This window comes from Pollachius pollachius (genome assembly GCF_949987615.1).
Source record: "Pollachius pollachius genome assembly, chromosome: 12".
NCBI lineage: Eukaryota > Metazoa > Chordata > Actinopteri > Gadiformes > Gadidae > Pollachius > Pollachius pollachius.
In genome coordinates this window covers 13,596,150-13,608,772 of record NC_136945.1, presented here as the reverse complement: position 1 = coordinate 13,608,772, position 12,623 = coordinate 13,596,150, and the positions used below count along the sequence as shown (strand labels likewise).

Below are 12,623 nucleotides of genomic sequence, written 5' to 3'. Positions count from 1 at the left end.
CAGCTGAAATTCAATTGATATATCGGCTGTGCTTGGAGCATAGTGGTTTTACGTGTCACGGAAACATCTGTCAATAACTGTAATGGACGGTCTTTGAAATGTCGAGTTTGTAGTGCATTGATTCTGACCTGTTAAGGGCCAGAGTTCTCATGTTGTTGTAATATAATGCATACCATTGGAATGTCACTGACCAACAAAAGTTCAACAGTGCCGTGGTATAATCCTCCTTAAATGTATGGGTATATATGAGTCTCAAGTGAGCTAACTACTACAGTGTCTGTAAATGGTAAATTATACTTAACTGAACATGCAACCTCCATCGCCTGAAAGGCTGGACGTGTGTATATTTATCATTCCCTTTGGACCGCAATTTTCCCCTCTATCTTCTGTAATAACAGTGGTCTCCATTTTCCAAACCATTTACATAAACAAAACCGTCTCCTAAGGCCATTAGACATTTACCATTAATTATGATATTCAGAACAGTTTCTGGGAATATTTGTCCATTTGATGGAACCGATTTTCTTAATGCTTCCCCTTATAGTCTTCAGACCTCACCACTAAGGTAAGTGTTGTCATTATACAAGACCAGTCATTTGTAACTGAAAGGGGACGTGATAGCATACTGAATGTGTTGTTCGACTCCCAGCAAAAGATAAACTACAAGCTAAAGAGAGCGTGAAGGCCTGCCCCTACCTCATCCATGGGTTTCGGAATTCCCTGTAGCTCACATACGCTAAAAGCCTCTGATGAAAGACAGTAAATGGGTATTCATTTGCAGGGCACAACCGTTTGGTATAGCATTGGCTATAATATAGATGATGCCTTTTATGGGGTTTAAAGGTTATATTTGTGTGTGTGTTTACCTCTCAGGTGGACTGTATTCAGGAGGTCCAGCGAGAGGACTCTCCGCAGCTGGCCCGGTTTCAGTCCATCGGTGTACAGGTGGAGGACGGCTGGCAGTAAGTCCACTTCCTGTTGCCGTCATTACACCTCCTCTTCCTCCTCACACCCTCGTTGTGAGGCCGCCATATTTAAGCTTCTCTCGACCTCTCCCCTGGTCTGGTAACCGGGGAGCCCGTTTTCCTCAGAACAGATCTCGAAGGCGTTGATCACCTTGGTGCAGTTCATCACTTCTCTTTAAGTGAGGGCCAACTGTTCAGTGTTTCTACTGGTCTCCTGGGTCTTCTGTTGAATGTATTACGCTTGGAAGTCTTTATGTGTCACGCTGCCCCATGTTTGTAGCAGGGCCATTACACCACGCAGATGGACATTTGCTCAGCACTTCCTCCTGATTTTTTCTGTCTTTGCATGATAGACCTGGTTTTGTGTAAATAGCAACTGCTTTGAGTATATTTACAATTCTCCTGACTGAACTTTGCTCAAACCAGTTCCTGTAAAAATACTTTTTTTTTTTACGGAATATATGAATGCCTACTGTTTTATTTATATTTGCCCATTTTTGTTCTGTTTGTTTTGCATATATGCTTTGACAATGCCCTTTTTTGTTGTGGCTTAGCGAAACCCTAACCTGCCACTCCGTGCTCCTATACTTGTTATAACCTTTTTTTCTGTTTGTATTTATAATATTTTTACCTCTGTGTCTACCTACTGTATCTCACCTGTGTAGATGTCCCTGCGTGTCAGTAGGGAGACGCCTTTATCAAGGTCCCGGAAGCCAGTCAATGGTTAGCTCTAGTTCTCATTAAAGCCCGTAACTCGAGCCCTTCTACCCAGCTGTTGGTGTGTGTGTGTGTATATATATATATATATATATATATATATATATATAGTCCAAATCTTTTACAGAGGGAAATAATTGCTTGGTTTGTCGCTAAACACAAATACCAAGTCTTTACTTAGAATTAACAGCGATTATGATGGTATTATGGTATATGAATTGCGTGTGGAACATGTTCTGGTGAGGATCCAAAAAGAACAGACAGGAAGTCAACAGACGACAGCAAGTCCACCGCCTAACGTGAAAGAAACCGATCCATCCACTTGCAAAGTATACATGAAACTCTGTATCCACTATCAGGTCTGGTGAAGAGTCTTGTTCCCGTAGTTAACCCACTAAACCATTAACTTGTCAGTTGTATCCACTCGGATAGACTCAATATTTACCCGGTACAGGACCCAAACGCAGAAAAAAGAGCTCCCAAGAAGACAGAATAGTAGATTACAGAAAACAACATCAATTCGCTTGGGCTGGGGAATAATCCAGAAATCTCCTTACTTGTGATGAAACACTGCAGTGCACTCTTAAGCCGGGCCATTACTTGGTTCATAAAAAATCCTGATTGAAACCGAAAAGGAATGTCAGCTGATTACCGATTACGGTTTCTACAAACTGCATTACATCCATGAAGGGTGGGGTTTCACTCAGAGAATAACCTGAACACCATCTTGCTTTTCTTTTATTCATGCAAAAGAAGTGGCAAACTAGCACAGCCAGAAAGAAGCTAAAGAATAGGCCAGACCATTTCAAGAGAGGGAGAGAAGCATACTGTGGACTAAACAAGGGACTATATCCCCCATGATGGATTATTGAAGGATCGCCAAGTCCTCCTTGGATATACTGGATTCAGTAGACGGTGGGGGTTAGGGGAGGCGGAGCCGTACCAACTATCCGTCATACCCTCTCTTACTTACACAGTCGGGCCACCCCCCCAACCCCACCCCCAACCCCAACCCCAACCCCAACCCCAACCCCACCCGGCAAGACAGGCTTATACTCACCTGGCTGCCAACCACACCTCACACCCTTGACATCTTGTAACATCTCCCGAGGAAGGCTGTAGAGTACACGCCAAAACGGTGGAAGGTAATCAACTTTTTCCTTAGTCTTGTTCTTCTTCTTCTACTCAGAATCTGATTGCAACTTTCAATGACCCAGCCAAAACATTTTGCCTGCATTCATTCATGAGGATGAAACAGACTGCAATGTAACGTGATAGACTATACTGATATACTTTGTGGGCATGCCATACCATGGCCTAGCAAACAATATTAACCACATTCTCTGGTGGATGGCTTTCCTCTGTGATTATACTGTTTGCATTGTTGTATTAGGTCAATGTTTACCATTAAAGATAAGGCATTACGGATGAGTGTTTTGTTGTGTAGTCGTAATAGATTTAATATGCTTTAGTAGCTTTCTCCTTGACTTATCTTTCCTTGCTTTGCTGGTCGCCCTTATCTTTGGTGTTGCCGTGGTTCATTTGGACAGAAAATGCATTAAAACCAGCATCTTCTATTGACGTGTCCCGCTGAGACCCGGCCGACACTGAGCCCCGCCGTGGTTCTCTTGTCTTCCAGGGTCGGCCACTCCGGCAGCATGGCCTCCAAGCAGGACTCTGACACCACGCCGGACCTGCCCTCGGCCACCGCCACCTCGCACATCCTGGCCTCCAGAAACGGCCGCGCCGCCGAGAAGAAGGTCATGGTGAACAGCGCCAGCCAGTCCACCGACTCCCAACTGGGGGTGGGCACCTCGCTGGACAACGGCGACGGCCTCGGGGACACCACCACCACCACCACCACCACCGCCACCACCTCCTGCTCCTCCTCGCCTCCCCCCCCGCCACGGCAGATCCTGAACCGCTCCACCACGCGCAGCAGCTCGGACTCGTTCTCCGAGAGCATGGACCCCGCCCTGGACCCCTCGTCCCTGCCGCCGCCAGACCCCTGGCTGGAGAGTGGGAGCGTTGGGGTCGGAGGAGGAGGTGGAGGTGGAGGAGGAGGAGGAGGAGGAGGAGGAGGAGGTGCTGGTGGTGGTGGTTCCGGTGGTGGGGGGACGCTGTGCAGGAGAGACGGCCACTGGTTCCTGAAGCTGCTGCAGGCGGAGACGGGCCGCATGGAGGGCTGGTGCCAGCAGATGGAGCTGGAGACCAAAGAGAACCAGATCTCAGAGGAAGGTATGACCCCCCCCCAACACACACACACACACACACACACACACCCATACTTACCACTCTGCAGGCTGAGTTTGGTTGGAGCCGATAACAGGGCAGTGTAGTCTAGAGGTACGGTTATGACTTTTAGCTGGAGGCAGCTAAGCGTGTGTCTGCCTGAAGAACCTCCGGGGAAACTATGCGAAATCGAAATCACAAGTCGCTTTGTATACAGGCAAATGCTAAATGTCAAAATACTAAACGGTATGGTGGTATATATTAAATCCAGTAGTAATGTATTTACGAAACGGTGAAAGAGCAGAAAAAGGGTGGCCCATTCCTAACGCGACGTCAAGCCAATTAGACTTCATTCATTATTCCGACTTCCCAGTCCGAAGGATGAATATCATTATTCAAAAAATGAGGCCATATCCAAAGTTACTTGGCCCAGAAGTGCTGCAAGTCCAGCCAAATCATTTGCAACTCCAAAATACCATTGTGTCCTCTTAAAAATCTGCAAAATGCTGGGACTCCACACAGACCCCAATGGGGGTCTGACCGTCAATCCCGCACTCCCCACACCTGATCCACAGCTCCGTCCAGGGGGTGAGGGATGGGGGATGAGACGGTAATACCTGGGGTTGCCACACAAGCAAGCCTGTAATCCCTCAGAATTACACTAATCTTGCCTGGAACTGATTAAACCTCCAGATTAGATTAGTGATTCAACATCAGTCTGGGAGATTCAACATGTCCATGCACAGATACAGAAAACAACAACACGTTTCTGCATGCATGAGTTTAAATAATCAAATTAAAAGCTTGGTTTTGTATAAACTGTTGACGGTGGTCTGTGTGTAGGCGATGGTTATGGAAAAATCCTCCATTGTAGTTTAAAGCACTGGCATAGAGGTAACATCACGATACCATTAATTCAACGGTTATTGGTAAACTGGGACCGATGGTTTTCCCAGTTTTGAGGGCTGCCTAGTGACTGACTGCAAGAAAAGAGATGGGCACTGACACTACGCTCTTCAGGCCTTGATAACTTTAAAGAGGACACCACCATCCAAAACACTGTAATCTGCCCCCACCATGTTCCTGGCAGCCTATGGAGGTTTTAAAAATACTAATGTCGTAGCTAAGCCAGTGTTGCACTAAGCGCTCTATATATGTATATATTAATGTATGTCACTGCTCTTCCTAAATCCTGTCAATTAATCCTCATGCTTTATACTTTTAAAGGCAACCGACTATTGGTGTGAATGATGATATTCTCTCACATTACTGTCTGTAGCTTTGTGCTAAAGCTATATGGGGGCTACATTTTCTCTCTTTTGGTAGGATCCAAGGTCCAGGTTTCAAAAGATATTGGATGGACAAATTTGAAATCAAAGAATGGTGTGATCTTAGTTCTTGTGTGATCCGGGTTTCTAGTGTGATCTGTGTTCTGGTGTAATCTGTGTTCTGTGTTATCTGTCCCCTGCAGTGCTGGGTAAGGTCCGTAGCGCGGTGGGGAGTGCCCAGCTCCTCATGACCCAGAAGTTCCAACAGTTCCGGGGACTGTGTGACCAGAACTTGGTGAGAAGCAGCCACACAAGCACACTTACCAAATCACACAACACGGGGATTCAAGCAACACCATAGGTCACCAAGTTACCACAGCAACCATCTCATCATTACAGTTGGCTACGAGACTAGACCATTGTCCACACGTATATGGGTAATTAAAAGAATATGTATATATTTTCTCTGCATTTTGGCCTCCCGTCCATTCCGAAACTGAGGTTCAGGTCACTGAAAACAAATGTATATATATGTTTTGCTGTCTATATGTATGGACCGGTGAAACAGTGCTTTCGCTAAACAATGATATCAAGACCTCGCTTTACAGAGGGCAATTGTTTCTCACACATCGAGCATGCGCCAGAAAACTTTGAAAAATGGTGGACTTCGGGGGTGTTGATGTTTTGCTAGTTCTGTTCAGTTTAATTAATTCAACTATAGTGCATAACTCAGCCTGGCATGCTTACTCAAGAGTTTTAAATCGTTTTGGGGTATTTTCTTTTACACTGTTGGTGTATTTCTTAGAAAATGGAGGCGGAAAAAATATGTTTTCAGAGGCCTTGACTAGTTACTTTAATATTCACGGCATTGCTCTGGCCCTTTCATCTCGGGACAAAAACTGTCCACATTTTTGACCCTACTGAAAGCATAGAGGAGTCCCTAAGACCTTCTAAAAAGTCTTGCCATCACTGCCACATTTTCATCAACGCCAGTAGTAGTGCAGTGTGAGCAGGGAGACCGGCAGCTGTCTCGCTAACACTAGTCACACGACCAGCTCCTACAGTCCACCGCACTGATCTATTGATCGGGCTGACACCATGCTATTAACAGCCATTTGTGTGGGGCTTAATTCGTCTCGCTGGGGTGCTGCCTATCATCGTTTAAATGATTTCCCGTTGCTCTAAATGAGTCACTGTATCATCTTATTTAAGCCTTTCTGGCGCTTTAACAAGTAAGCAGCGTTGGTCACAGACAGCCTTACGCAGCATATCGGCTGCTTAAGAGGAAAGGCGTCCAAAGGCTGTGTGATGTCTAAAATTAGAAGCTGTGGAAAGAAATTGTGTCGCATCGGTTTTTGCTGACATTCCATATCGACCGCAGCTCTTTTTCTGAAGTAATAATTGCGAGCTGTCAATGTCTTATTTGTTGTTGTTTTTGCCTTGATGTTGCGTTTAGTGCCTGCTTCACTTGATTTCATTGATCAACCCTTGTATTGAACCGGTGTCTCCTAACAGCTGCGGTGCCACAGTGCCATCTAGTGGTAGTTAAGCGGAGATTATTTCCTCTTTTTTTTTTTGTCTTACACCAAACATTCACTCACCATAGTAAAAAGGTGTATTTAATAATAGTTTCTGACTTAAATGTGTGGGTTTAAAAATATTTTTAGACTTGGGTAATATGGCTAACATCTACTTCTAATATCATTATTATATAATGCACCCTTTTTTACCCATTCGCAATTGATTCATTTAACTCCAACTGTAAACATGACAACGTGACACATACAAACCTACTTGACCTAACGTGATGGCGCATGTCTCGGGTGGGGGGCAGAATGTGAGCGCCAACCCGCGGCCCAGCCCCCAGGACCTGGCAGGCTTCTGGGACCTGCTCCAGCTCTCCATCGAGGACATCAGCCTCAAGTTCGACGAGCTTTACCACCTCAAGTCCAACGACTGGCAGCCAGCGCCCGGCTCCGCCTCCACCGCCGCCGCCGCCGCTGCTGCCGCCACATCCGCCCTCTCGTCCCCTGAGCGGAAGGTACTTCCCACCCCTGCTGCCCTGTACCCTGGCTGGGGTAGGAAAGCCGCCGAGACCGGCCTCACTCCTCCCGCCACCACCACCACCACCACCACCTCTCAACCTCCACCTCCACTGTCACCCTCCCCTCCCCTGTCCCTCTCTCTCTCTCTCCCTCTATCTCTCTCTCCCTCTCTCCCCCACTCTTACCCCTGTTCCCCCCGCTGAGGGCGAGCCCCTGATCAGGGCCAACCCCAGCCAGACATGATGGGTCAGAGAGGCCCCGCCCCCTTTTCACCTGCATGGAAAATATATTTGAAAGGGGGCTGTTGGTGTGGAACGGTCTGTCGTGGTTTGTTAAGTTGTCTTGCATGTTGCAGTAAATTGTGTTGGATTTTACTTGAGCATGGCTAAAATCATCCAGTAGAATCCATCCCTAGCTCTTTTGTGTGTGTGTGTGTGTGTGTGTGTGTGTGTGTGTGTGTGTGTGTGTGTGTGTGTGTGTGTGTGTGTGTGCGTGTGAAACCTGAATTCGTCTGCCCATTTGTATGTGCCTTGATTGTTCTTGCTTGATGTTGCTATGGCAATGTCGATGCCATGTCTTGTGTGACGTGTGTGTTCATTGTTCATGTCTCACCAATACCATTGACGTCTCCAAGAAGGCCTTTCCCACAATAACGAATTGATTGATTTCAATTCTGCAGCCGTGTTTATTGTGTATACCGTGAATGTCACTGTTTTAATAATTCTCCCGTCGTAAATAATGCCCTTTCTTCAATGTCTGTACAAGACTGAAGGAACACTAAATCACTGTCCACGTTGAATTTCCTTGCATCACTAATTCTTTCCCCTTTTGACTCTGTTAATCCCTCCCCTACAATCCCACCTCCCACCCCAGGACCAGGAGACGGGCAAGAAGCCCGCTAAGGGGCGACCGGTACTGGGCCGCGAGAAGAGTGTGGACTCGTCGTCCGCCTCGTCGGTGGAGAAGCAGCGGCAGGAGGCCCGCAAGCGCCTGCTGGCTGCCAAGAAGGCCGCATCGTTCCGCCAGAACTCAGCCACCGAGAGCGCCGACAGCATAGAGATCTACGTCCCGGAGGCCCAGACCAGACTATGAGGGACCCCCCCCACCCAGGGAGAGGGAGATGGGTGAGGAGGAGGCCATCATCCATGGTGATGCTCTTATCTCAGAAGTTAAGAGGATTGTCAATGTAAGTTCTTCCCGATGCCTGGAGAAGAAACCCAACGGGAAAAAAAGATGGAGAGAAAAAATGTAACAGAAAACACAACGCTGCAGGGATATTGAGTTTGGGGATCTGGGGGTCCAAGTGTGTTTAAAATGTGGGCACCCACACAGTTGAGCCCTGATGACTATGGGAACTCCCTAGATCTAACACCTAGATGAGGTTGGGGGGGGTGGAAACCTCAGATGACTCACGTTGTTACTTGATGATGAACACTTATTGTTACTACTATTGAATATCAACGATGATGAATAGCGCTGGTATTATTATCTCCTAAAGAAACTCTATTAAGACTGTTTATAAATATTTTATCTTGGCCATAAGATCTACTACTAATCAGACAGGGGTCAAATATGTGTGCTTTTCTGTTTCCCCTCTTCCTGTCTTTCCAAGGCCTTGGCTATCCTGTAGCTTTGCACAACACCACCTACTGGCCATCACATGAATTACATACACAACAGATACACTAAGCTCAGTGTACTTTGTCTACCGTGACTTTCTTCGTTCATTTTCTCACATTTGGCACGTTTCTATTTGAAGAACCTTAATTATAACTCTGCTTTGCAATATGGAACTAAAGTAGGGTTCAGAATCACAAAATAGATTAATGCTAGGTTTTTTTAAATGGTGTATCCTCTCAAAATATTTAGATCCATGGTTTAAAATACTATGGAGGATACTAGGGCAGAAGATGTAGGAACATATTGAACAAAAGCATATCCCGCTGAAAATGTGATGACCCAGCCCAGCGATCCTATCAGAATCTCTGGCTGTAGCCATGCTTGCGTGTCCTGAGATTTCCTGGCACTACGGAAATAAGCTCCTTCACACCCTCTTGGATTCCTTTTCAAGTCTTCCTTTTAAAGCATTCTTTCTTCTCTGTGTAGAGATGTATGTTTTGGTGACTTGGATATTCAGTAGCAGCACCTTTCCATCTTTTTGTGAAGCATACAATGGGTAAATGCTTCAAATCGCTTCACCTAAAGATTCATATTTCAACTGAACCATATCACTCAATCCAATGCAAAAGTGTGTTGAGATTGTTTTTCATTATATTACTTTTTATAAATGCCAACTCCTAGTGGAATTTATATTGATATATCATCAATATAAAAAGTATTCTCATCACTCTTCAGCAAGATTATCAATTTGCAGTTAAAGTTACTTTTTTATTATTATTTCTGCCAAACAGTTCAGTGAAAGCATGGCCTGTCTTGGTCATTGCGCTTTGCCCTCATTCATTCATATAAGCTTGTTTGTGAATGGGAAAATGCCGTAAAGCCAAAGACAAATTGACATCTTAAAATCAATACAATATCATCAACACCATTATTAACTTCAGGCTTCATTGTTAAGGGTGGTTGTGTGTGTGTGTGTGTGTGTGTGTGTGTGTGTGTGTGTGTGTGTGTGTGTGTGTGTGTGTGTGTGTGTGTGTGTGTGTTCTTCATTCATGAGTTGAGGCCAATAAGGGCGTGTCCCATCCTGTCCCAGGTTTGGGTGGCAGCGTTGTAGCATGTTTTTTCCTCAAGCCCCAGCTCTCCAGTGACACTTCCCCCTCCCTCTATTTGGATGGCATTAACATATTCTAAATCTTGATTGCAGTCGCCCTTCCCAAGGGGGGCTGCCGTTGTCAATGCAACCCCAGGCTAAACCTTTGTGGTTGTTTTTTGTTGTTCAGTAACAAACAAGGATTATGTCTCACACTGGATATACACTATCCCACATAAAACACAAAATATGTTTAGAGGGTCTTGAGTATGGGTGAAACTTCTTTCTCTCCATCTCAAATGGGCCCATCCGCACAGTCTGTCAGACAGCAAACTACCATTAGCCCCCAGTGTTATTGTTTGCGACCCGGTTGGCCCTACAGCTGCTCTAATGCTCTGCCTCTCACCCACTGTGATCCAGAATTGTTGGGCTGGGCTTTGAATGAGAAAGAGGCAACAACGAGCAGGATTTTTCACTCTCTCCTGGTCAGAGCTTTCAGTTGATGGCCGGTCTTTGTGTGCTGTTGTATTTGATGGAGATGACTCACTAAGGTAAATGACCCGGGGGTGTGAAAATCCTAGCGTCGTTAGCACCTTCAAGATCTTTTGTCCCGTTTGTCCTCTGTTGTCAGCTCCAATGGAATTCCAGAGAAAGCCATGTCTGTCTGTGTCTGACAAGTTTAACTCCAATCACTTTGGGTGAGGTGAATTACAGTTTTCCGTTTTTTCACAAAGGCCACATCAACTGCACAATGGTCTGATTTGGGTACATTGATTATATGAGGTTCATTTAATTTTAACCTGAGAAATAACTTCTTGAAAAATGGATAATCATGGTCCATCATTTGAATGCAAGTTGAAAATGTATCATGTGTTCATTGTAAGAATGCAAACGTTTGTGTTTTTTTTGGTTTCTATCGTCTGCAAATGCATCTATTATAGTGCGCACTGATCTGAACTATCACAACGTGGATGACAAGCATTGCTGCTCCTAGCCTAAGAAGACTTGAGTATGAATGTGAATGGCAGCCAAGTGACGGAGGCATATCTATTCCTTTATACAAGGATCCCATTGCAATACACACTTGTCAGCCACAGTAATGTATGGGACACACCCGGTCCACTTCCTGGAGAGGTCTATCCATGATCCAAACGGTCCATTGTGTGCTTGTGTTATTTTCCCAATGGCTCATTTGAAGGTGATAACGGTCCCGTGATAGCTCCTTTCGCCTTCGTCCTTTGCATTCTTTTTTGGGCATTTGCTTACGTTTAAATTGAAGATACGTAATACTCTATGTAAAACCAACTGTGTATCATGCACATGGCAGAAACTAATGTGCACAACAACAAAAAATCCCTTTTTAAATCATTTTTGGGGTTATGTATTCTCATGTAGGGCTCATTGATATGGATGCAGATGCAGAAATCCTAATAATGACCAATGGGATGTAAGCGTAACTTTGGACACCAGAAATTCTAATTCAAATAATACAGACCAAAAGGCCCTGCGGACACATTGCCCTTTACAGTTCAGTAGTACCGTCGCGCCTTGGGTGTCCAAGCTGTTTTATCAAGGGGCCCTGTTTTCTCCCTGTCCCTACCCCCCAGGTCCTAAATTGCTTGCCTTTTATTTGTATTTAAAAATATCACTTTTCACCAAAAGTGAGCAACACCAGTTGTCTCTTTTCAGCATCCATGCAAGGTCTTGTATTTATATTTACCCCACTTCCGGTGTGTGTGTGTGTGTGTGTGTGTGTGTGTGTGTGTGTGGTCACCGAGTCTCTGTTGATTATGATAGGCAACAAGCAAAGCGACGTCAGAGACGGACTGGAACACCTAGCTGGAGAGAGTGATCTAGGTTGGAGTAAAAAAAATAAAATAATATGCTGCCTTGTAGAAAAGCCAACTAGGAAAAAAAAAAAATTGAAACTACCGCCAATAATTCTGCTGACTGCCACTGGGTGGGATATGAGAACTTGGAGGCACACAAATCTATGCTCAATCAGCAGGAGGTAAGATGTAGCATTACAAACCCTAGAGGAAATATTTTATAAAACAAGCACATATTTTAATGAGTAGGATTTGTTTGGTAACGATAAAGCTATATGTAGAGACTGTGTTTGCCAAGGTTTTAGGGGGGTTGGTATAAACGTGTTATGAGGTGAACATGTTGCTGAATGAGTTGTTTATATAAAAAAATATAGATTTATTAAATTTGTTCTCGCTATTCTGTTAACATTAAACGTATATGTGCAATACTAAAGATAAGTACATGGGTTCTTTGATAATAAATACATTCTAATAATGTTATCCCATGCCTGTTACAAATCACTCTGTATATAAGAGACACAGTTTGAAAAGCTTCATCTTTTGCAATGCTAGATGTATTTATACTATTTTAAAGGGAGGTCCCATGTATAACGGTGAGAGGTCAAATTAAATAAAATGCACACAATACTTTCTCAAAAGTTTCACTTGTGGATATGTTGTTGACTCTTGGTGACTCGTTTGCTGATACTTGTGTTGTGTCTCCTTTATTTAGTAACTGGTGGATGTACTCAATCTCCAGGATCCGAGGTTATTAAATAACAAAGCGACCAGTTAACTACACTTTTATACAAACACATTCCTGCGAAGACCTAATTGTAACTGGATATTGCTTGACAATCCCTACCCGCTGAGAGGCAAGG

At 44.7% G+C, this 12,623-nt stretch overlaps 1 protein-coding gene across 1 annotated transcript in view; it reads left to right on the top strand.

Moving 5' to 3' along the window:
- dlgap4b (discs, large homolog-associated protein 4b) overlaps window positions 1-12,342 on the top strand; it is a gene marked incomplete at its 5' end in the record, with an annotated part of 29,788 nt that extends 17,446 nt beyond the window's left edge. The window contains 5 exons of the mRNA XM_079748774.1: window positions 874-962; window positions 3,322-3,920; window positions 5,386-5,477; window positions 7,017-7,223; window positions 8,101-12,342. Coding sequence (XP_079604900.1) covers window positions 874-962; window positions 3,322-3,920; window positions 5,386-5,477; window positions 7,017-7,223; window positions 8,101-8,319 — 1,206 coding nt within the window. The 3' untranslated portion in view covers window positions 8,320-12,342. The remainder of the gene's footprint in view (window positions 1-873; window positions 963-3,321; window positions 3,921-5,385; window positions 5,478-7,016; window positions 7,224-8,100) is intronic.
- Window positions 12,343-12,623: the final 281 nt, after the last annotated feature.